Raw genomic sequence first — 24,646 nt, 5'->3', positions numbered from 1 at the left:
GAGAAATATTCTATGGCTTCGGGCCGAGAGACATAGTTGTTAGCATCGGGCCAAGAGAAATAATCTCTGGCTTCGGGCCAAGAGACGTATTTGTTGGATGCGGGTCGGGAGATATAATTATTGAACACCACGGGTGACTAAGATACCACTAGTTAGCACACTATATACGAGATATGTTTTATAAAGGTTTTATGGCATGCTAGGGTTTTGGAAAACCTATTACATATTATGCTATTGAGTTTTCATAAAACTTTGGGGGTTAGTATGTTGATAATTGTTTCAATATTATATATATATATATATATATATCAACTTGGTTCACTCATGTTTGTTTTGCGCTTCCGCATACAATCCCGTCGTCAAGGCATTTTCGCATCGGTATCTTTGAGTTCTCTAGGTGTATGACCCATTCTTTTATTCATTCAAATTTATATTACTTCTTTTAGTGTTCTAAATTAGTTGTATGTTCTGAACACGTTCCTCATTTGCATATTAATTACTTTTAAATTTATAAGTCTTATGTATATTCTTTAGTTCTCATGCATCTAAGTATGGCTTCGACGCCGTCAGGTGTCTTCCAACACGTGTTTGCCCTGGTGTTTAGGAGATATCAGGGTCAGGCGTGGCATTTGGTTTTGATTTTGGCAAAAAACCGAGCCGAATAAAACGGAAACCACCCCTATCCACAAGTCAAATTAGAACGAATTTTGAGTTTCAAGAAGTAAGGTTGTGACTTTTGAGTTAAAGGAGACAGAGTGAGATCAAAATCGAGTTCTAAAAAACGTAGCTAAAAAGAAGCCTAAAATATATACAAATACATATGTCTATAGAATTGGTGTTAATATCAGTTGCGCATTACATGGACGAATTATGCTATGTCAAAGTAATGAACAACACAGTACTACGCTAACACATTCATGCACTATCAATGCTAGCATCTTTCATATCATGGGATGCAGTTTTTATTTTTATGTTTGTTGCCAAATATTGAAGGACAAAAATTATAGTAATTATATATGATTTCTCATGATGGTTGGTGGGTTAATGTTGATGGGATATTGGAACTTATGGTGTGCTTATACACGTAGATTTTTCTAATTTATAACCTTACAAGAGTGTATCATAAGTAGTAATAATCCCAAAGAAATTCCATTACCATGTTTGGTTAGGTAATTAATTAATTAATTTTTAAGCAAATCAAGACAAACAGATTATGAAGTTGGTAAGTGTCATATAGACGGCCGATGAGGGTTTTATTGATGAGAGCATCTCTTGTTGCCAATAAATACATTTTTTAAATTTTATTAAATAAGATCACGTGTCCAAACAGATCGTGACTTATCATGACAATTACAACAAAGTTCCGAGGACGGACAAATGCAAACAACTCGTATCTAAATGTAATTTGGCCTTCAAAATTTCTTGGTTTTTTAGCTAAAATAGTTGAGATTTGCATAACACATTACTTTGGTCATGAGATTGAAAATCAATAGAAATGGTTAACAATCCATTATTTTGGTCATTCCGTTAAAAACTTCGTTAAGTGGTCCCGGAGTTCATACCGGAAACTGAGATTTTTGGCCGGAAGTTTGGGCAATTTTCAAAGCTTCGTAACTCAATCGTTTTTAACCAAATTCGACCCATAATATCAAAATGAAGATACAAAAGTGTTGAACAAGAATACACCTATTTAGAAGCCCAATGGTTGCTGGAGATGGCCAGAAAATAGTCTGAAAGGTGACTGGTCAGCGGGAAAACTAGAAAACTCGCCGAAAATTGAGTAAACTTTAAACGTTTATAACTTCTTCAATACTCAATGAAATAGAGTGATTCAAAAATGAAAATCATACTTATTGACGAGACGAAGAGAATTATACCTTTCTCGATGGCTAACTTGCTATGGTTTGACCGAATAATAGCCTGAAAGTTGACTGATCTGCTGAAAAGCTGGAAAACTCGCCTGAAACTGAGTAAACTTTAAGGCCATGTTTGATACTCTACTTGAATCCAACTTTTTTAACTCAAAAACAATTTTCAAGTTTTAGGCCTTAAAAACTTGTTTGGTAAAACTATTTTAAAAAACTGAACTCAAGACTAACTAAAAAATATAGTATATTATCTAAAAACATAAAAAGTGAGTTTTTAGAGTTTTTAAACTCAAACTCTCTTATTTCTTTTCTCTCTTTTCTCCCATCTCACTCCAAATCCATCTCTCTTTTCTTCTTTCCCTCTTTTTTATTTATTTATTTTTTTTTTTTTACCTTTTTCTTCTCTCATTCAATCCGCTCTCTTCATTATCTTGGTTCTTTCTCTCACTCATTCCGCTCTATCTCGTTCGATCCCCTCTCTTCTTTTTGTTTCTTTCAATCATCTCTTACTTTCTTTCATTCTCTCTCATCTTTCTTCCTATCTTGCGACCCCTTCTTTTTAGATACCTTAATCTAGTTTAAGTCGTAAGATTTAAAAAATTTAAACCGCAAACCAATTAAATTTTTTATTCTTAAAGAAAATTATTTTCAATAAATGTTTTGAGAAATGATACAAAATTTCAAATAGGATACCAAACAGGCTCTAAAAGTTCATAACTTATTCAATACTCAACAAAATAAAGTGATTCAAAAACAAAAATCATACTTCTTGACTAGACAAAGATAATGGTAGCTTTCTTGATGGCTAACTCACCATGGTTTGGCTGGAAAATTGCTTGAAAGTAGCTATCTTGGTCTCTTTGAGATAGCTACTTTCGAGCCGTTTTTCAGCTAAACCACATTGAGAAAGGTTCCATTCTCTTTGTCTCTCGAGAATTATGATTTTTTTGATTTTGAATCACTCGATTTCATTGAGTATTGAAGAAATTATGAACGTTTCAAATTTATCTAGTTTCCGACAAGTTCCTCAGTTTTCCCGTGGACCAGTCACCTTTCAGGCTATTTTCTTATCATCTCTGGCAACCACTAGTTTTCCAAATGTTATAATCTTGTTCGACACTTTCCTATCTTCATTTTCGTATATTATGGGTCGAATTTGGTTAAGAAACGATTGAGTTACGAAGCTTTGAAAATTACCCAAACTTCTGGCAAAAAATCCTAGTTTCTGGTATGAGCTCTGGAACCACTTAACGAAGTTTTTTAACGATAGGATCAAAATAAGGGAACTTTAATGAAAAACTTCCGGTACTGTTCAATTTAACGAAAAATAATATTTTTACACTAAAAAGTCAATCATATTACTATTCACTTTCCCTTTATTTTGTCCTTATTATTAAAATTCAAAGTTTTCAAAACCCTTTTTCATAAGTTTTCCTCCAAAATAATGGATGGTGGATAATGTCATGGACCATTTCTATTGATTTTCAATCTCAGAGACCAAAGTTATGTGTTATGCAAATCTCATGGACCATTTTGGCTAAAAAGTCATTTTTCTTTAAACAATCATGCTAAATGACACAATAATCTACGCAAGTCACTTGTAGCTCAATTGATTAATAACATTTATTTTTGTGCTCGAGGTTCCATGTTCGAATTCTTCACTCTATGTGTGTATATATATATATATATATTTTTTTTTATATATTTTGTTTGAACAAACGATTAGCCTCACTATGGGCTCACAATAATCATAGGAAGGAAAAAAAATTTAAATGACATATAAATTTATATATATTTTTGTCATATAAATTAAATTTTAAGTGATTTGTTATATCAATTTTTTAAAATCATTAATTTGTTATTTCACTCTAGCTCTGTAAAGTTTTCCATTCAAAATAAGGGACATGACTTGGTTTCTAGATTATTTTGGGGTCTGGGAAGTTAAAAAGTCCAAAATAATGGTGAACACAACTAATGTGCAGTGCACGCAATTTATTTTGGATGAAAAACTTAACGAGGTTAGTGTAAGATGACAAAGTAATAATTTTAAATTTTGATATAAAAAGTTCATATAACAAATTGAAAAAGATGTATAAGTATATACGTCATTTAAAGAAAAAGAAAATCTCTTATAAGAATTGTTTGTTAATAATTGACGGCAAATTTTTAAATTTGTGACCTGGTTGTGTTTTGTCTGGCAATTTTCGTCGAAGAACCGTTATCTGGTGATCTTAGTAAAAACGTTTTGGTAAAGGGACTGAAAATTGTGTGAAAATTAACTTTTGGATTGTTGTCTGGTGAATGCTAATGACAGATACCAATAACTTGATGAAAAAATAAACAATAAAAATAATTAATATATAATTGCATGTTTGCACTTATAAGTTATATCCAGCCGCATGATGTCTCAACTGCTGAATCATGTGGTCGTGATTACGATGGCCTACCATGCATTGCCAAAAAAACAATTGAAATAAATAAATAAAAGAGTTGCAAATCTTTCTATATCTTTGGATGTGAACAATACAATCAATGTGTATATTCCAATTTTAGCAAAATGCATAAGCGTTTAACTCGAAAGGACCACAACTTGGTCCTATTATTTGTGTCTCACATGTTTGAGAGTATGAACATGCGAATTAAATAATACGACTTAATGTAGTAAATGACGATAAGTGATCAAGAGTATTTATTCGTATGTTATTTTATTAATTATTATAATGGGCAAATAAATAAGGATGTTGTGACTTCTCTTGTTGCATTTAACATATTAATAATAATAAAAATATGTGGATCAAACAATGCCAACTTGTAAACTAATATAGGAAAAAGTTATGGGTTAGATTGATTATCCTTGTTCATATATGTTCATTTTCATGAATGAAATATATTGAATTTCAGTGGGTAATTGCAAATTTTAGACACACAATAAGTTAAAAAGTCAAAATTTGACTATTTTTTTCGTGATTGTATCAAGAGTTCGCAAAATGACTTTGATGCCTCGTTTGGGGTCTATGATTAACTTGGATAAGATAATTCAACATATTCAATGCATGTCAAATGAAAACATAAATGTTCAGTGCCATTTTTTTTATTGAACTTAAAAGATGAATTAGCAATACAAGAAATGCTAAGAGGACTCTCTCCAAAATTGGGACTCTATACTAATGTTTTATAATGTTAGTAAGAAAATTGATGTTAAATTATAAAGTGACAGAGAGTTTCGTGATTAGATTCATAACATATCCCTATACAGAAATGATTTACCACTTAATATCTTCCTGTACTATTCATCATATCCACCTAACATTGCAATTAATAGGATTAATTACTAAGCGCAGTAATTAATCTTCCCAAAATCCACATTTATTTTTGAAAATAATATCCTTGTCGTTTAAAAACGACACGTAAATAATAGCAAATGCTTTGATATACGTACCCACCAACATCATGACTTATTTACAATTTAGCCCTTGCTTCAAATTGCAACCAACAATTTTTACTAATTTTGTCTGAAAAAACAAAAAAACAACTCCAAATACGACTTAACAAAAAGAAAAACAACTACTTCAAATACATAACTAATTCACCACTAAAAAAACCCCAAATATAAATAGAATCTGTATTAAAAAAAAAAAATCGTTAGGGTTTGGATCTTTTAAAGAAAAAATAGAGATTCTAAGGAAAGCAAGGGCACTCTAGTAAATTTGAAAAACTGTCGGCCTCTCCCTCTTAACTCTGGTTAAATCAAAACCCGTACATATAAACGGGACCGCTCGTGAGACCTCTCTGGCGATTAAGCGTCGGTGACTCGGTTCGCGACTCGTACGAGTTCACAACGAGTCAACATTTAAAGGAGAGAGATTTGTATTTTCATATTTATATATAAACCATGGACACCAAACCCAATGCCTCAGCCATTTGAGGACTTTTAGAGAGAGAGAGAGAGAGAGAGAGAGAGAGAGAGGGAAAATGGGGGATTCAAGTGATTCAGTGTCGGTGGATATGGAGGGGGTTTCTCTTGGCGGAAAGGTAAACAACCCACATTCCTGAAATTTTGTATTGTATTTTGCTTTTAACAAACGCGTTGTTCTGTTTGGTTGCCAAGAAAATTTTGAAATTTGTATAATGCAATATATGTATTGCGTTTGATCCCGCTATTCTGAAGAGCCCAACTCTTTGATTACGAAAAATGGGTGGTGTTGAGAAGAATTGACTAATATTTTCTTGCCTATCATGAACGATTGCTGCAACATTACTTTTTCTTAATTGCAGGCTAACAAATTCAGATTGTCTATTTTTGTCGTTGGGTTTTTATTAAATTCTCTTTCTTTTGAAAAACAAAATGCATTTTTTCTCATTTGGGAGCTGCGTAAGTGAGTATATGAGTCCATTATCTAGAAAATAGTTAGTAGTATAATTTTTCTGCTTTGGGAAATATACTGTATTTGGTTGGTTAGTAATTGGAATGCTGATATTCTTGGAGTCAAAGAATAAAAATTCAAACTTTCTTTGATGATTGCTTCGTGCCCATATGAGCAAAAGTGGTCAATTTTATACCTTGTTATTAAGGGTACTGACTGCATACGATCACTCTACTTTTCTTCTTGATGGCAGTATACTGTGGTATGGTTGTTAGTGTATTATCATCTCCTCACAGTAAATAACCCGAAAAGGCGCCTTCTTAACGTGCGCGGTTTATCTCTTGAATGCTGATTCGCAGTCATAAGAATGCTTTGTCACTATTCTGTTTCAATTTTACTTCCCTGAAATGTTGTCTAAATTGTATCCTGTTATGGCATCTCTATGCAGGAGCATATTGTGAGAACCGGTCTTGGTATTGTGTCGGTCGCTGTGTTGGGAGATCCGGACAAGCCAGCTCTTGTCACGTATCCTGATTTAGCCTTAAACCGTAAGTAGAACATGGCTTAGCTACCGATAAGTATTGTTTTGATTGGTTGTACATTTGGATTGTCTTTGTCTTGCGTACGTGGATGTGTGCCACTCATGAAATTAAAATTTATTGCCTGGCCGTTTACCTTGATTGATCTTATCCATCAGTTTCAATTCCAAATTTTTTAGTAGAATCAAATTGTTCATAACCCTGAAATATTATGTGTAGTAAGAAAATGTGTTTGATCAATTTCTATCTCTGAAATTTATTTGTTATGAGTGCAGTTTCCTAACTAGTTTGGTCTTGCTTTTTTCTTACTAAATTGGAGAAATTCTGTCTTAATTTTTTACCTACTTTGTACAAGTATTTAAAACCTCGAGCATCATGGATTATCTCAACCAAACGCTTCAACGTCATTGTTTCTTTTCGTGACATTAAGGTCCAACTTATCATTTGTCTTATTATCTGATTTACCAGATATGTCCTGCTTTCAAGGATTATTCTTTTGTCCAGAAGCTTGTTCCTTGCTGCTTCACAACTTTTGCATATATCATATCAGTCCTCCTGGCCATGAGGTTTGTAAATCAATAACTTGACTACATATATGGATTCCACTTGATTTTTATGACTAATTTTCTCTTGTATTTGAGTGCTATTTTTCACATCGTATCTTATCTTGTGCCTTCTTCAAGAATTTTTTCAGTTGGGAGCTTCTGCAATTAGCCTTGATGATCCGTTGTATTCTGTTGATGATTTAGTGGATCAGATTGCCGAGGTTCTCGACTTTTTTGGGTAAATGAAATTTCCATTTCATGTCAAACAAGAACTTGCTTTGGAGTGATCTGAATTAAATGCCTGTTCATTATAATGCTTCTGGTTTAGTGTCTTGACTCCCATTTACTGAACACACGCAAGTAAATAATCATCCTTCTATTTAGATGATTGAAAAATGAAGGTAGTTACCCTGATATCTCTTTCTCTCTCCGTAGACTCGGTGCAGTGATGTGTATGGGGGTTACAGCTGGAGCTTTCATTCTCACCCAATTTGCTGTAAGATCTCTTGGCACAGTGCAGATTGGTGCTTACATGTGTTCCTTATCTTTCAATAAGTCCTTAATTGTCTGATTTTCCTATAACTCTTGGCAACAGATGAAATATAGACCACGTGTCATGGGTTTGATACTTGTTTCACCTATATGCAAAGCAGCCACTTGGACAGAATGGTTGTATAATAAGGTTTTTCTTTCTCCCCTTCCTGGATGTATAACTTTGTTGGGTTTAAGGAAAATCTGGTTCTCACATTGACATTTAATCTCATTTTCAGGTGATGTCGAATTTACTCTACTTTTATGGCATGTGCGGCGTGGTTAAGGAGATATTGCTTAAGCGGTACTTCAGCAAGGTCTGCCACTGTTAGTTGAACTCACATATATTTGTGTCCCGGCATCTATTTTGGTTTGATTGTTTAAGTTTTAAATCATGGCTGCAGGAAGTTCGTGGTAGTGTTCAAGTACCAGAGTCAGATATAGTTCAGGCATGCAGAAGAGTTAGTGTTCTAGCCTTTTTTTATCTTTTATTATGTTACGTTCCATGTCTATATAAAACCAACGATGACGGTGGTTAAGTGCTGATCTCATGTCTAATGTCTGTATGCTCTTACAGTCACTTGATGAAAGGCATAGTTCGAATGTTTGGCGATTTCTTGAGGCAATGAATGGGTAAATTCTGTTCCCGAGATTTCTTTTATATTTTTATTCTATGATCAAATCCCAGTAACAAACCACCCCACTTAGGAAGGGGTTGTCCCCGGCAGACAAATTATCAGTAGTGAGATATTAGCAATCACTGTGGCATTCTGTAGTGTTAACTGCACAAAATGCATACAGGATGTCCAATTATAACCACTTCATAATCGGAGTTTGATGCATTAGGTGGCATGGAATTAATTCAATTTTTAATGTCTCGTAGGAGACCTGACATTTCTGAAGGATTGAGAAAGCTACAATGCCGTTCGCTAATATTTGTTGGTGACAGCTCTCCGTTTCACTCAGAAGCTCTCTACATGACTTCAAAACTAGATAGAAGATATAGTGCCTTGGTTGAGGTATGCAACCCGGCTAATTTCTACGGTCATATCAAGTTTTAGTCGTACTTTTCCATGAATATAGGGTAAGCTCATTACTGGACGTGTGGGTGACCTACAGGTTCAGGCATGTGGGTCAATGGTGACAGAAGAGCAGCCGCATGCGATGTTGATACCGCTAGAGTACTTCCTCATGGGATATGGTTTGTACAGGCCTTCTCAGTCCAGTGTCAGCCCAAGAAGCCCCTTGAGTCCGTCCTGCATCGCACCTGAGCTTCTTTCACCAGAAAGCATGGGCTTGAAGTTGAAACCGATAAAAACTCGAATTCCTCATTCCTGAAAGGAGTTGAAAAAGGGTTTGCGAAAAACGCTTCTTTTCTGTGAGTTTTAGATTTCACCTAGATTTTGGGGGTTGAAAAAAGGGAAAGGGGATTAGCGGTTCTGTAGATATATATATATATATATAGAGAGAGAGAGAGTGAGAGATACAGGGGATAATATCACAAGGGAAGCAGATATAATTCTTTCATTTGTAATCACAACTGTTAGTTGAGGGAGGGGAAGGTCTAGTTTTCTGTATATCGTCGAAATAAACATTTAGTTACAAACAAAAACGTAAATCTCAATAATGATATAAAATGGATGATGAACTTGTGTTTTTTTCGTGTTCACGAAGTGGGTTTTCTGTTTATTGATTGATTTTCTTCTTTTGGTTTTACTTTTTGTTCTTCTCGTACTTATGATACGTTGATTCAACCGGATGCCCAACGCACCTAAAAGATGCTCATCTTTAGTTGTATCACAAATCCGACAAGTTACATAAAGTTAGGTAAGGTTAGGTAAAGACCGGCTTCGTTTTGGTTTTATTGATGTGGCACATTCAACTTTAAGTGGTGGATCATGTGTCAAGCCCAAGTAGCCATCTATCTTGGCACAAAATATGACTCGATTAATCACTCTGCGATAAAAGGGAGGGACTTGGTGGAGTCTGTCATGGCCAGCATCTGCATGATATATATGGCTGGGAGCATCTTTGCTTGTCATCAATAACTTAGATTAGATGGATTCTTACCATCCTTCTAGAAGAATGCCACGTGTCCTATTACTAACGGGTGGTGCTATGTACAATTATTTTTACCTTTCACGTATCCTCTTCAATTTTTGACGGTTGGGTGTGCCACCATGATTTCACATCAATGTTTGGCGGTCGGATGTGCCACCACGGCTCCACATTAATCGTCCCACTACCGCCGCTATCTTATGAAGAAGATGACCTGAAAAAATCACCGCCACTACGATTCCTTGGGCTTGCGATGGGCATGGTTAGAGACAAAAAGCAAGGGAAAAAAAAGGTCATATCTTCGTCTAGTATGCGCCTTCCCAATCCTATGGCCATTTCTTCTGCGCTGCATATGGTCACATGGAGAAGAAGATGGGTTGAATGGAAGGATTTATCAAATGCAAATCAGTTTTAGAGATTAGGTGTGGGGCGGGGGAGAGGGAGAGGGAGAGAGAGATAAAGGTGAGACGGGTGAAGAAAAGAGAAAGTTGGCTGCCGCGGACAAGTTGAGGCCGTTTAATATGAAAATTAAACGGAATTAGGTGAAAAGGCACGAGGTATAGTTTAAGGTGTATGGTGAGCATTTACCATTATTTATGGTGGTGTGCAAAAGTGCACTTAAATGGTTAGGTAGTGCATGATTATTTCTCATTTCTTTTACATGCCACGTTCCTGTCGTTGTTTGACCGGCAAGATTAAATTTTTATGTTGTTAAACTGTGAATTTGTTTTATTAATCATATTGATTATTGCCTTTTTTAGATTCATAGTTTAACAACATAATTTTGCCATTCAGAGAATAAAGTGGTAAAGCTAAGTCATTCCATAGAAGAAAAGGTACACAACAAAGATGGAGCCAAAACAAGTAGGAAATATGGATTGGTATTCTTGGTGCCCCAAATCCTAATCACTGGCAAAGAATTGTTCCCACACCCTTAGGGTTAAATCAGTCGATCAGAACAATGCGATTGCTTATTTGTAACTAAGTTCTAATTTTCCTATTTGTAAATTACAGTAATTTATAATATCGTCTTGTTAAACAATTACTGGCGAGGAGGCGGAACTGGGAGGGCATTTTGAAAGGCATCATGGGCAGAGGCAGATACCGAACTGCTTTGAGACTTGCAATCAATTGGAACCAAACGATTACTTCTCTCTTTGCCAGACTTGTCTCCAATGAAGAATGCCTTCACTGTGTTGAGCAAAATAGTCCCGAGCTCATCGCACTCGTTCCACTCGTGAATCTTTGCCTTGGTAAGCAAGGGATTGGCAGAAATCAAATCCCAGATTGGATAGTTCTTCCTCGGCAACAGAAAGTCCCCTTCTTCAAGCTTCAAACCCGCGCAAAAATCGGGAGCTCCATCTCCAACATAGATGAAATGCTTCTTCCCATCTGCTGAAACAGAAGCTCGGATCTTTTCCATCACTAAACCCTGCAGCAAAAAGTTAAAAGGCTTAGGATCCCAGAAGCGCTTTTGGGAAGTGCTTTTAAATGACTGAAAGCGCTTATAAGAAAAAGTGATTTTGGAATCTAAAAATATTTTCTCCAAAAAACGTTTTTAGTCATTTTAAGGTTCCCAAATGAGAAGGACTACTAAATGCTTCCTACAAAAGCACTTTGATTTTTAATAAAATTTTTGACAAGCTTATTATAAAAATACTTCTATTAAAACCATTTATGAGTAGAAGTGCTTTTTATAAGGGGTGTGCTATCCACATATCCTATTTTACTTCTTACACACCCCTTGATAATTTTTGTCTGTTGATTTTCTTCAATTCATCCGATCCGACAGCCAAAAATAAAAAATGTGCGTGAGAGGTAAAATAAGGTGTGTGGATATCACACCCCCTTTTATAAAACCGCTCCACGGAGCCCTAATTTACCTTGCACATGTTGGGAGGGCAAAGAGTGCAGCCATGGGAAGACGAGATGAAATCATGGAAGGGCAAGATTCTCAGCCTGCGTTGTTCATCAATAAAGCTAGGGTTTGTCTTGATTTCTGAGAAGCAATCCATTATCCCATGATGCTTCAATATTGCGTCTATGAAAAAATCATTTGCATCACTTAAAACCCTCAGATCACACCTGCATATATGTGTGACAATTATAAATTACAGAAAGTACGAAAACGATTTCCGCACACCATTCTTTTTGTTACTTTTTGCCTTTGAATTAAATAATTGAAAGACAAATCAAACATGGATGTCCAAAAGGAGAAAACGAGTGTGCGAAAACATAACATAATTTATGTTCATAAGAAGATGAAATTACCCAAAAGCATGGGCTGATTTAATTGCAGAGACAATGTTGGGATGGATTGGAACCCTCTTTAAGCACTCCGAAATGTCCTGAATTGTCTTTCTGCGTGCATGAAGCGCCGTCATCATCCGATCCTGAACATCGAGTTAGTAATTACATACCGCTGTGTGTTCGAAAATTCGTTATCATAGTTAGTACCATTAATTAAACAGACCATAAGAGGGTTCCAAGGCATGGTAGGGAGGAGCTGAGTGAACAAGTCATCGACACCCAACTCGTCCACGACCCAGTTGTCGCTGTCGCAGTCGATGATCGTCTTGTCAAAGTCGAAAACAACCACCATCCCCGCCGCCATTGCTCCAAAATGATCAAAGAGAGTGGCAATAGAAGCAGTGTGTTAATTGTGAGACAGAGGAGGATTAGCCTTACTGTGTTTTTATAGGGTTGTTTAGCAAAGTGGTTACAGCTTAGCAAGCACTAAGTCCCTAGCTATTGGGATGTGAAGGGGAAAGAGTACGCAGTAACTGGTAAGCACATACTTAGTGGACGATGTTTGTGTCCTGCTTGAATTCTATCTCTTGATTCGAATCCTATAAGAACAGTGCACTTGCATACTTTTGACAATGCATGAAATGTTATATATTCTGAGTGCTGCAATTTATAACTGAACATGCAAATTACAGTCTGACACGTTAAAAAATATAACTCAAATCATAATGTGACACATAAACAAACATGACTCATTTAAAACGCAAGGAAAGTTCATGGACAGTACAAAATATTTTTCGAAGTGATTTCATTAAGGAATCTGCACACTTTTTTTTTTCTCATGCACATCCTCATTTATTTCCGACTTGGATTAAATAAAATTCAACGGACATAGGTTAACAAGAGTTCAGAAGAAGAAAACGAGCGTGGAAAATCGTTTTAAATTAAATATTTTAGTAGTGTTCTTTTGGTTAACAGAAATATATAATTCAGAACCAAGAGTAGGCATTGATCAGGACTTCAATTCTGCTTTTGCTTACAAGAAATTTACTCCTTAAAACTTTTGACTTGCATACAGGAATATACACTTGTAATAATGCTGTGGAATATTTGCATTGTTTCCCTACATCATGATCCAGATGTGCCCATTCCTTCCATTTGCTATGTACCATTTAAAAACCTTCAATTCACACCAAACTTGTGGTTGTTAATCCTAATGTGGTGGCTTCTGTGGGTTCTCTCGAGGTTTTCGTTTTGACGGGTCTTTCTTCGGTTCATCTCCGAGTACATTTCCTCAATCATCGGTTTCCATAGCCGGACACGGGCATTTATAAACCAATTGGATACCTAGTATAGCCAAATATGTAGAATAAATGAGTTCTTAGAAGCAATGGATTCAAATTCCTAATAAAATCAGTGATCACATACCTGGTTTCTTGTCAATCCACTTTTTACTGCAAGAACATGCTTCTCCGAATCTTTAGGGTACCTGAAAATTGATTGAATAGATAAGACATGTTATCGATAAGAAATTGTTTGTGCTCATTCTTGAAGACGGGTATTATAATAAGCCAAATTCTAAGACATGTTCATGAAAAAGCTCACGGATGAAGGAAGTTCTGAAACATCCATGCACGTAACACTGAGACGGATCTTTCAGGCAAACCCCTCTGAGGTCTCCATATTTGATGTTCTTTCTTCTTTAGTTGCTGAAGAGCCAACTGCTTATGGAATTCAAAAGACCTTTCGCTCTCATTGGGGGATGCAGGGCTTGAATTTTCACTTATCAGAAGGAAATGCGTGCTAACCCGCTCCCTCAGACTATTATACAGCACAGAAATAGTTTGAAGCACAAAACGAGCGTGTATATGAGGATCTGTCTCGGTTGCAGCATGAAATGCTGATACAACTGTATGAATCTCATCGACACATTGGTTGTAGCAGTCATCAAGCTGCATCAGAAAGAATAATATCAATCTGTTCAAGTGCCCAAATACTATTTCTAAGTCCAACACATTCGAAAAGAAATGTTTCAGAACAGGAAAATTCGGGACTAATTAATAGCACAATACAACCACATACCATCTGTAAAAGGGCCAGCAATTTGGTTTTCTTTGTTTTGATTTCCTGTTTTCGCAATGCAGGCTCCTTTGGCACCTCAAATCTACCATCTAAATCATCATCCATGGTCGACATCCCTCTCTCAGACACGAGCCTGGCAGATGAAAAACTCGATTGGTCTAGATTTTCTAAAGAATAGTTTGCGATATCAGAAAGCATTTCCTGAACCACATGAAGATATTTTGATCCACATATTACTTGGGATAACTGAGGTGGTTTGCAAGAACCGTAATTTAGGGAAAACTCCTCACTGTTGCTAGAATATTGCTCTGGTGAGGCAAACCTTATTTGATTCAGACAAGGTTGAGCAATCCCTGAAGAACCAACATCTGAACATTGATTTCGGATTTCCAAAGGCCTGGACGTGGCAAGAGTTAGAGCAAGCTCGTTGCTAAATTTGGAGGAATTGGAAGAATTATATGTCATCACACTTGCACCATCTGATGATAACCATCCATTTGGATCCACATTTCCAACAGATGAATACGTTTGAAGCCCTATTCTTACTGAAGATCCATCACCAAGTTCCAAAGGAGCTGCGTACTTGTTGATCTCCCACTGTCTATTTACGCTACCAAGCATTTCATCATATCCACAATTCACAGAGGCCGCGAGCGGAGAATTGGAGTTGTTAGAGCAGTCATTCAAAACATAAGCGTCTGAAGAATTAATCGGCATTGCTGAAATCGCTAAATTATTGAGATTTTCTTGAAGAATAGTACTACCCCTCGCTGCAAAAAGGGCAGCAAGCGAGGCAGAAGAATGTGGTGTTGCTTGGAACACCGTATTATCAGCGAAACTTGAACTGACGAATGAGGATTCTCTCACATTGCTCCCTCTTTGAGAAATAAGAAATGGACTCGATTCAGCCACACTAACGCAGTTTGCGTTGTTAAGATCAGAATGAGAATCCACGACAGGTTCTCCATGAAAGGTTGAAAGCACTGGAGGCAAAGCCATCATACGGTTTTGGTGATTGAGATCAAAGGAATAGGACTGTACAAGAGAGTTCACTGTGGTGTGTGGTACAACCCCATCCATGACTAGAGAATTTCGGCTGCCCGCCGGAACATTATACATCTCATTATCCATCATATCAAAGGGAAACAAATTTCACATTTCATTTGGCATAATTGAAAGATCGGGAAATAAATATTCTATCCGCCAACTCTCTTCCATCATGAACAGATCAATTTCAATCAATCTTAGCCTGGAAAAATTTAAATATCTTCCACCTACATTTCAAAGTTTAAATTCAAGTAAATAGCATGAAAAAGTTGGTCAGATTAAGTGCATGCAAGTAACAACACAGAATGGAATTTCTATAGACCAATCAATTGAAAGTGTCAACCCAATACAGTTTCTTTTCATTCGAGTGACATTATAAACTAATCTAAACTACGAAGAAAATGATTAGTAACTTGGGCACAAAGGCGGGAGCACACTATCCTAACCAACTCGACTATATCAAAATGTTTAAACCAAGCGATAAATTTAACAAAACTGAGAACTTAATCATGCAATCAGTAGCAAATTACATGAAAAAAAAAAGATTAAATGTAAAAACTAAGGTAAACATTTAATAAAATAATTAATTAACAGTTAATAAATTAAATACTGCAGTCAGTAACAAACAAACTATGAAGGTAACAAACCTGAGAATGCAGATTCTTCCCCAGCAAACCTTCTCTGAAGCAAAACAAATTTATGAAAAATCTCCAAGCAGATTCATGGGTTTTTTCCCAAATCAGACCCCCAAAAATTCGAATGAAAAGCAAGATGGAAATGTTGATTGACACAGAATGTATGTATACTTCTCCTACCAATAATAATTAATAAAACCAGAAAGCTCACAAAAGATATGATTCTTTTGCTTTGGCCTTAAAAGCCTAAAAGGAGTACAATGAAAAAAATAGGAAGAAAAGGAAGGGAGAATATGCAGTGGTGAGCAACTTTGTTCCCTTAACCAAAAAGGAACAAGAAGAAAAAGCTAACTCCTTCCCTCCGACCTTTCTCAAATCACAAGAAATATAAAAGCAACACAAAAAGTTGAAGTCTTTTGTTTTGGATGAACAGAAAAGTGGGGGATTTTTTTTTTTACTTGCAAGCTAAAAACCAAAACCCAAGAGACTGACACATTTTCAGCAATCAGGAGGACCCATCAAAGTTCACAGAGTTCATCTCTCTCTAGCTTGAAGCCACGAGATTTAAAGGAAGAAACAGAAATGGGTCTGAAATATAGGACACCCATCTCAGACAAACCCAATAAAAGAACCAAGGAGAGGGAGAGAGTGGAAACGCCAAAGAGAACTAAAACCAACAAATGAAACTTGAGAGAGAGAGGAGACGTGTCGAAAAAAAAAAGAGAGTAAAAACCTCCTTGCTTTTTATCTATTTTTGACACCCAAAACCCTGATTGATTGAGAACAAGAGTAAATGTGGCAAAAGAGGCTCTCAAACTTTCTCCTCAGAAGCCAACACTAATGGCTTAAAAGCAATAAGGTGACAATGCTGATGACATTGAGAGGGGGAGAGAGAGAGAGCCAATTCACTGTGGCAGCAGCGCTAGCAGTGTACTTTTGTACACATGCAGAAGGGACGAAGGAAAAAAAAATTAAAACAGACAGTGCTGATGCAAGCAAAACCCCAAAATCTCTGATCAGAAAATCTTGATAAATTTATGAGTGCAGTTACAAATCACACCCGACTTTTTTCCTTTTCTGCATGGATATCCAAACTTAAAAGTATTTAATCCTATGGGCTAATTATTTTATAGACTGCATTATTACTATGTAAGTAGGGTTTTTAAAAATCTAGCAAATAATGATGAGAATCTGCACAAACTGGAGATGAGAGATACTACAATGATGAACAGTGGGTTTGGTGCTTGAAGTGATCTTGTTTAAAAATCTTGGATCATGAATTTAATACTGATAAATAATTTTCTATTGTGTAAAATATTTGGAAATTATAGATACTGGGGTCCCGACGATGTGACGGTACATGCAACCTGCTCTGAGATTTTGCTGGCCATGTTCCAGTACATGATTTGGCGGATACAAAGTAAATACACTCAAGTAATCAACGACTGGAAAAACTCATGTCTTTTTCTGACTTACAAGATTAAGGGGGTGATTTGGGAGTGAAATGTTTTAAAAAAAAAACATCAACGAAAAAAAATTGTGATGGTTTTAGGTATTTGGTAAACTGAAAAAAAATGGCTTATTTTGGAAGCTATTGTGAAAATAAGTTGAAATCAAAGGAAAAAGCTTAAGCTGCTATTTGCAGCTTTGGAAAACTGGTTTTTTTTCAAAGTACACGGAGCTACAGTGCTCCTTTAATGAAAGGACCCACTATCAGATTGTTTTTTTTTTCAAAAGCATTTTTACAAAAAAGTTTACCAAACACTCTGCTGATTTATTTCACAGCTGCTTATTTTCACAGCACTTAGGGCTGGTTTGGTATTGCTGTGCTTTGAAAAAAAGCTGCTGTGAGAATAAGCGGCTGTGCTGTGAGAATAAGCGGTTGTGAAATAAATCAGCAGAGCGTTTGGTAAACTTTTTTGTAAAAAAGCTTTTGGAAAAAAAAACAGTCTGATAGTGGGTCTTTTCATTAAAGGAGCACTGTAGCTCCATGTGCTTTGAAAAAAAGCCAGTTTTCCAAAGCTGCAAATAGCAGCTTCAGCTTTTTCCTTTGATTTCAGCTTATTCTCACAGCAGCTTCCAAAATAAGCCCTTTTTTTTCAGTTTACCAAACACCTAAAACCCTCACAGCTTTTTTTCATAGGTGCTTTTTTTTTAAGCACCTCACTCCCAAACTAGGTCTAAGACCTAGTTTGGGAGTGAGGTGCTTAAAAAAAAAGCACCTATGAAAAAAAGCTGTGAGGGTTTTAGGTGTTTGGTAAACTGAAAAAAAAGGGCTTATTTTGGAAGCTGCTGTGAGAATAAGCTGAAATCAAAGGAAAAAGCTGAAGCTGCTATTTGCAGCTTTGGAAAACTGGCTTTTTTTCAAAGCACATGGAGCTACAGTGCTTCTTTAATGAAAAGACCTACTATCAGACTGTTTTTTTTTCCAAAAGCACTTTTACAAAAAAGTTTACCAAATTTAATGAAAAGACCCACTATCAGACTGTTTTTTTTTCCAAAAGCACTTTTACAAAAAAGTTTACCAAACACTCTACTGATTTATTTCACAGCCGCTTATTCTCACAACAACTTTTTTTCAAAGCACAGCAATACCAAACCAGCCCTTATTCTCACAACATCTTTTTTTCAAAGCACAACAATACTAAACTAGCCTTAACTTACTTGAAACATTTATTCTTATTAATATAACGTTTTTAGTTATTAACATATATAAATAACACGAGAAATATCATAACTAGAACTTGTATAATATGAGTATATTAATACATTTATGACTGCACTTATGCCATACAATTTGCTCCGGACACTGAATTATGTTCTTTGGACAAGGATTGTCTGCCCTTCTATTTTCAGTGTTTTTTCGTGTTCTTCTGTTTGTGTGGTCACGATTAAGCCACGTCAATATTTTATATTATTATTTATTTTTATCGTATTATTTTTATAAAAAAAATAATATAAAATATTGACGTAACTTAACCGTGACCACACAAAATAAGAAGGTACGAAAAAACATCGAAAGTGGGAGGGCAAACAATCCTTGTCCATGTTCTTTTCCCACCTTATTACATACTGCTATCTGAAAAACTAGCTGTCAACAAAACCCAAAAAGGTAGAAGAAACAAATAAACGTGTCTTGAATCTTGATATGAACTCCACAACAACTGTGAGACAACTAATCTAGAGGAAAAGGAACATGAATTGGGCGAGGGCCAAGACCAGTTTAAAGTACTATTTATGGACCTCAAGCCGAATGTAAACGCTTACAAGTATTGCAAAGTCCAAATGAATAGATGACCTATAAATCCTGATGATTGAATATTTGGAGAAAATTTGAAGCGTGAAGGTTCTTCATATCTTCATGTATTGTTATTAATTTAAAGATCATTTAGAAATACTTTTAAAATAGTTGAAAGTGTTTTTAATAAAATTAATTTTGAGTTCCAAAAGCACTTTAAGTGTTTTTTTAGATATGTGCTTCTTACAGAAAGGATTTAAAGTGCTTTTCTAGGATCCACTTAGATTTTTATTAATGATTGGTTTGAAAAATATTATCACCAAATGCGGTTTTAGTTATTTTTAAAGTTACTCCCAACCAAGCCCTTATGATAAATAATATGAATTATTATATATTTGTAGATAAATAGAAGTCATGAACCCAAACATTTACGATAAATAAACGAGTATTGAATTTAAATTGTTCTTGGCAAATTACACTACTAAATTGTTTGACCTGAAATTTTGGAGATTAGTTAAAATTTTCACTTCTAAATTTCAACCTTAAAAATTGTAATTACTAGGAGGGGTACGAGCACTTTTCGAGGGGTCTAAATGGAACTAGCAAAAGAACTTATTAATACACTTCTAGCTTGTATATATTACCTTTCTCAATTTCTGATTGCCTGATCGAATGAATGAAGAAGGTCAATGATAAAAAATTAATAAGAGTACGACATACGTAAAATTTGATGTGTGAATAGCACTATCTATTTACTATTCATAGTCGTATTATTTGAACTTTTTTTTAGCCTTCTGAAATTGATTTATCCCATAGAAGGCTATAAGCTACAAGCTTGAGATTTATCTAAGAGATACAAATTGAATGTGCTTCTTTATGTTAAAATTCTAAATCCACCTCTGCTTTAAAAAAATCGCAAACAAGCCAGACATTTTCCAAATTTCTTTGTTTTTGGTGAACGAGATAATGCATTACCCGGGCAAAGATGCCAAAGAGAACAGGAAAGCTTACAACAAAGCAAACAGGCCAGCTACGACCAAGCAAGAAACGAAGTACAAGGAGGAAACATCTGACACCGCATCAAATGCTAAAAGTGTCACTCCTTGCACCAAATCTACAAGCCTAATGGGGACAAGGGAGGCCGTCATTACACAGAACATGAACAAGGGAAAATGGGGGTCGGTTAACCCAAACAAAATCACATACCTCCCTACTTTGCCGCGACGCCAAACTGTCCGCTGCCTTGTTGGCGGATCTTGGAACCCAAGACCAGCGGCAATCTTGGAAAGCCTTCCCCAGACTTGTGCACTTAGCTAGCAAAGGAAAAGCATCCCAACTGCCCATCGAATTAAGATCCTAAAGACAAGACACAGAGTCCAAAGAATCAGATTCAATGATAATATCATTCCACCCCATATACCGCCCCAACGAACAACCTTGCAAAATTGCCTTAGCTTCAGCCAATGCCACACTCAAGGCACAGATCTTCTTTCTGCAAGCAGCCACAAACCTGCCATGATCATCCCTAGCCACCACACCCACAAAGCCCACACACTCCCTAGCATTCCAACTTGCGTCCACATTTATCTTGATGAAACCCGAGCCAGGAGGAGACCAAGCAACGTCATTTCCCCGATCCAGATCATTGATCCGGGGCTTACTACTTGGGACACGATTGGCCTCTAGGAACATACCCATCGAATGATGAACAGCGACGAGAACCTGCCCTGGGTAAATTGGTTGCTGCTGAAAGATAAAGTTGCACCGAGACTTCCAAATGTGCCAACAGGTAACAGCAATATATGAGAACAGTTTGATCCTTTCACCCCTGTTAGCAGAAGCCGCATTATAAATATCATTTAACCAATTTACCCAAGAAATTATCCCCACCCTGCCAATACCGCGAGTCATACGTCCCCCATTCCACACCGCCTCTACCCACGGGCATTGGAGAAAAAGATGTTCCATGGATTCCGCAACCGAGTTACAGAGAAGGCACATGGGGGAAAGAGAAGAGCGCCTAAAGAATAGGTTTGCCATCGTTGCCACTGCCGCATGAAGAGACTTCCACTTGAAGACCCTTATTTTTGGAGGAACCTCCAAACTCCACATGCACTTCCATAATTGAGTCGGTATTATATCAGACCTATGCGGGTTGACATTCCTTTGAATATGAGTCATGGACAAAGCCCAATGATAACCAGATTTTACCGAGTATGCACCTTTTTTTTCGAAAGGCCACACCAATCTATCCTTTAAGGTCGGATCACCCAGAGGGATATCCAGAATCGCCTTGATCTCTTCTTCCACCACAAAAGGTTTCAAGAAATCAACCTCCTAATCCCCAGACTCATTACAAATCAAAGAGTTGACCCTCAAATTGCTAGAAACTTGAACCGTACCCAAAGGAGAAGGTCTTCCCGATGGGATTGAAGGAAGCCATCTATCCACCCATACCCGAACCTCTTTGCCGTTCATAATCTGCCAGTGTGCACCCCCGAGAATAATATCTCTTCCAACAAGGAGACTAGACCAAGCCCACGAAGCTCTTCCTCCCTGTTTTGCGTCAAGGAAAGAACAATGAGGGAAGTATCGGGCTTTAAGCACCATCGCCCACAAAGAATTTGGTTCCGATAACAACCTCCAACATTGCTTTGCCAAAAGAGCATCCAGTTATCTAGGTTACTATACCACACACTACGCTCAATTAAGTGGCCATAATTTTGCTGATTCACCGAAGTGTTAGGTATCAGGCATCACATGTCCCTCAGGGAGTGTTTGTTTGACCGGATTAGAGGGAACTGGACTAGACTAGACTACTTGCTAGTGTAGTCTCATGTTTGGTGTGCACAAGGATTTAGTTTAATGGGATTAGATGGGACTCGTTGGGATTAAAGACTTCGTTAGGAGTTCTTAACCAAGAACCCTAATTTCGGCCGGACTCGTAAGACCACCTGCGAGAGAGAACCTCGCTCTTCCTGCGACAGAGAGTCTTCGTTATCGCTCCTTGCATTTCCTGCTCCCTCCTTGCCCTGTTTCCTCATCCTCGTCCTTATCACCCTCATCTCTACGTCCTGCTTGTCCTTATCAGCATCTTAGTCACCCTCCACCTAAATCGCTCATCCTCCTCCCCCGTTTGATCCCAATTGAAGTAACCCCCTATCTCTCCATCTCTCACTCTCTCTAGTTGTTTTGAATTTTTTCCATCTGTTTTTTAATTTTTTATTTATTTATGGAATCTGGGTTTATTGAAAGGTGTTGAATTTCAGAATTTAAGTTGAGTTTTGAGTCCCGTTTCCGTAGCAGGCAAGATGTCGAAGCGAGGGCGTGGAGGGTCCGCTGGAAACAAGTTTAGGATGTCACTGGGTATTCCAGTGGCAGCCACTGTGAACTGTGCCGATAACACCGGAGCTAAGAATCTTTACATCATTCCCGTGAAGGGGATCAATGGTCGTTTGAGCAGGTTGCCATCTGCTTATGTTGGTGACATGGTCATGGCCACTGTCAATAAGGGAAAGCCTGACCTCAGGAAGAAGGTCCTGCATGCTGTTATCGTGAGGCAGTGCAAGCCATGGCGCAGAAAGGATGGTGTCTTCATGTACTTTGAAGATAATGCTGGTGTTATTGTGAATCTGAAAGGGAGAAATGAAAGGGTACTAGTCCGATCGGAAATGAGTGTGCTGATCCCTGGCCTAGGATTGCAAGTGCTGCTAATGCCATTGTCTGAATGTTGCTCTCTGGGCCTTTGAATAGGACAGATATATGATAAGTTGTGGTTGTTTTTGTTATTAGAAGGCAGGTTTTTCCTGAAATTTGACTAAATTTTGTTTCATCTTGTCGATGTGTTGTGCAAAACTTAAATGGATGTTGTTTTGTTCTAGATATTAAAAAAAAAAAATTTAAGTTGAGTTTTTGCAGGTTGTATAATGCGATTTAGTTAAGGTTTATGTGATAGAGTTTGTCAATCTGTTAAATTTTATGGACTGATTGGACTGTTTGATGGGTTTCAAGCAGATTGCTATGTGTGTGTGTAGTGTGCAATGTGCAATGTGCAATGTGCTCCAGGGCTCCAGGGACAATGACATGGAGAAAGAGTCTATGCTTGTAATTTCCAGCGAAGAAGAAGAAGAAAGAGTCCCTGTTTGAACCCAATTTGAGTTGTTTGTGCTAATTTGGTGTCGGATTTGTGAATTGCATGTTGAAAATTTTAGTATCTTACTTCTTAGTTCGACACTGCACCAAACGCATCATTAAGATAATTCAGCTTAGTCTAGTCTAAGCCAGTCCAGCTTAATTCATGCAGTTAGTCCAATCCGAGACAATTCGGTGCAACAAACGCACCCTCAAGGTTTTGCACACACAGTCTCTCCCTAGTTTTTTCTTCTTCCCTTTTGCCGTTGGATTCAGGGTTAACATTTAAGCCGCACGAACAAAGCACTGGACCAAATTATGCACCTAATGTCTGCCCTCCACAAATCTCAATGACCTTGTCTCTCTATCTCTCTGTCTCTCTTTTTTTTTAGAAAGTCTTAACGAATCATTTTTTGTACTATTCACTTTTAACATTAAGAACATTTGTACTTTAAAAAGTTACTTCTGATCCTATTCACTTACAATATTTTTTTATCATTTTGATTAAAACTCAAAACTTTCAAACCATTTTCAATAGTTCTTTTTTTAATTCTTGCAAAAATTAAGGGCAGAGATCTGTCAATTTTTTTGCTGGATTTAAGCTCTCAGCCGCTTCTTTAATATGCATGAAAGCTACGTAGAAAAATATACCTTTTTTGTCAAAAAATAAAGAAAAAATATACGTCCACTCTGTATCATGAGCTCGGTTGATACAGAGAATAAAAAAATATATTAGATGCCGTGAAAGTTATTTTAGGATTCATTTGAATCGTTTTCGTAGCAAAAACACTAGTGTTCGTAAACACTTATGGTGAAAATATAATGTTTCATGAAAAATTATTAGAAGTGTTTCAGGAAGAAGCATCTAGTAGGTATTTCTCCATAAAATGACTAAAACGTATTTCTACTTTTTTTTGTCTGAGACACAATAAAACCTTTAATAACTTAGAGAAAAAAGTGCTTTCACTAAGTAGAATAACTTGGTCTAATCCGATGCCATAAGAATTTTAGAGCATCCAGCTTCCAAACAAAACTTTAGGTCATTTCCGAAGGCTGACCAAAGAGTTCGTTTTAGCCATCTGGTTCTTCAAGAAATTAATATTTTAATAAACAATGCAGGGCCATATTTTTTATCATCTCCAACCGAGGGCCAAATGACTATATGGCTCGTTTTAGCCCTGTCAAAAAACCGTCTCAAACTAAGAGCCAAACATAATTTATTATTTAAATTTAAAAACTACAATTACAACTACACTCATTATAATTGTCCCATTTTGGCTGTAGAAAATGAATGAGCAAGGAAACATGCTTATAAAATGAACACCCCAACTTTGACCAAATCACCTTTCCCGGCTCATTAA

General features: G+C 36.6%; 3 protein-coding genes and 1 pseudogene across 3 annotated transcripts; 2 read left to right on the top strand and 2 right to left on the bottom strand.

The window, feature by feature from the left end:
- The first annotated feature begins 5,630 nt into the window (after window positions 1-5,630).
- Window positions 5,631-9,516, top strand: LOC103424639 (protein NDL2-like). Its single transcript, XM_008362735.4, has 11 exons — window positions 5,631-5,900; window positions 6,681-6,780; window positions 7,240-7,337; window positions 7,466-7,554; window positions 7,752-7,812; window positions 7,912-7,998; window positions 8,087-8,164; window positions 8,252-8,308; window positions 8,425-8,480; window positions 8,731-8,866; window positions 8,967-9,516. Exons 1-11 carry the CDS (start codon window positions 5,841-5,843, stop codon window positions 9,183-9,185), a joined length of 1,041 nt encoding a protein of 346 aa, XP_008360957.1. The 5' UTR covers window positions 5,631-5,840; the 3' UTR covers window positions 9,186-9,516.
- A 1,188-nt stretch (window positions 9,517-10,704) lies between these two features.
- LOC103424640 (inorganic pyrophosphatase 2-like) lies at window positions 10,705-12,588 on the bottom strand. Its single transcript, XM_008362736.4, has 4 exons — window positions 12,379-12,588; window positions 12,177-12,298; window positions 11,789-11,990; window positions 10,705-11,337 (listed from the first exon to the last, which is right to left on the bottom strand). The coding sequence occupies exons 1-4, from the start codon at window positions 12,517-12,519 to the stop codon at window positions 10,948-10,950; spliced, it is 855 nt and encodes a 284-aa protein (XP_008360958.1). The 5' UTR covers window positions 12,520-12,588; the 3' UTR covers window positions 10,705-10,947.
- A 487-nt stretch (window positions 12,589-13,075) lies between these two features.
- Window positions 13,076-17,173, bottom strand: LOC103424641 (homeobox protein ATH1-like). Its single transcript, XM_017329355.3, has 5 exons — window positions 15,929-17,173; window positions 14,235-15,508; window positions 13,758-14,104; window positions 13,581-13,641; window positions 13,076-13,499 (listed from the first exon to the last, which is right to left on the bottom strand). The coding sequence occupies exons 2-5, from the start codon at window positions 15,366-15,368 to the stop codon at window positions 13,335-13,337; spliced, it is 1,707 nt and encodes a 568-aa protein (XP_017184844.2). The 5' UTR covers window positions 15,369-15,508; window positions 15,929-17,173; the 3' UTR covers window positions 13,076-13,334.
- Window positions 17,174-22,390: 5,217 nt separating this feature from the next.
- LOC103415399 (large ribosomal subunit protein uL14-like) lies at window positions 22,391-23,106 on the top strand (annotated as a pseudogene).
- Window positions 23,107-24,646: the final 1,540 nt, after the last annotated feature.

The sequence above is a fragment of the Malus domestica genome, chromosome 15 (assembly GCF_042453785.1).
Source record: "Malus domestica chromosome 15, GDT2T_hap1".
Taxonomy (NCBI): domain Eukaryota; kingdom Viridiplantae; phylum Streptophyta; class Magnoliopsida; order Rosales; family Rosaceae; genus Malus; species Malus domestica.
Note: the sequence above shows the minus strand (reverse complement) of the source record. Positions and strands in the feature narration are given on the sequence as shown.

What these genes read in the sequence shown, in the direction of transcription:
- LOC103424639 (XM_008362735.4), top strand. Translation starts at nt 5,841, where the DNA reads ATGGGGGATTCAAGTGATTCAGTGTCGGTGGATATGGAGGGGGTTTCT. An exon ending in TCAGTCCTCCTGGCCATGAG is followed by an intron (nt 7,338 to 7,465) that starts GTTTGTAAATCA and finishes GAATTTTTTCAG; the next exon opens with TTGGGAGCTTCTGCAATTAG. An exon ending in GAGGTTCTCGACTTTTTTGG is followed by an intron (nt 7,555 to 7,751) that starts GTAAATGAAATT and finishes CTCTCTCCGTAG; the next exon opens with ACTCGGTGCAGTGATGTGTA.
- LOC103424640 (XM_008362736.4), bottom strand. Translation starts at nt 12,519, where the DNA reads ATGGCGGCGGGGATGGTGGTTGTTTTCGACTTTGACAAGACGATCATC. An exon ending in AAATCAGCCCATGCTTTTGG is followed by an intron (nt 11,991 to 12,176) that starts GTAATTTCATCT and finishes ACATATATGCAG; the next exon opens with GTGTGATCTGAGGGTTTTAA. An exon ending in GCCCTCCCAACATGTGCAAG is followed by an intron (nt 11,338 to 11,788) that starts GTAAATTAGGGC and finishes TTTTTGCTGCAG; the next exon opens with GGTTTAGTGATGGAAAAGAT.
- LOC103424641 (XM_017329355.3), bottom strand. Translation starts at nt 15,368, where the DNA reads ATGATGGATAATGAGATGTATAATGTTCCGGCGGGCAGCCGAAATTCT. An exon ending in TGCTGGCCCTTTTACAGATG is followed by an intron (nt 14,105 to 14,234) that starts GTATGTGGTTGT and finishes TTTCTGATGCAG; the next exon opens with CTTGATGACTGCTACAACCA. An exon ending in TTTCAGAACTTCCTTCATCC is followed by an intron (nt 13,642 to 13,757) that starts GTGAGCTTTTTC and finishes ATCAATTTTCAG; the next exon opens with GTACCCTAAAGATTCGGAGA.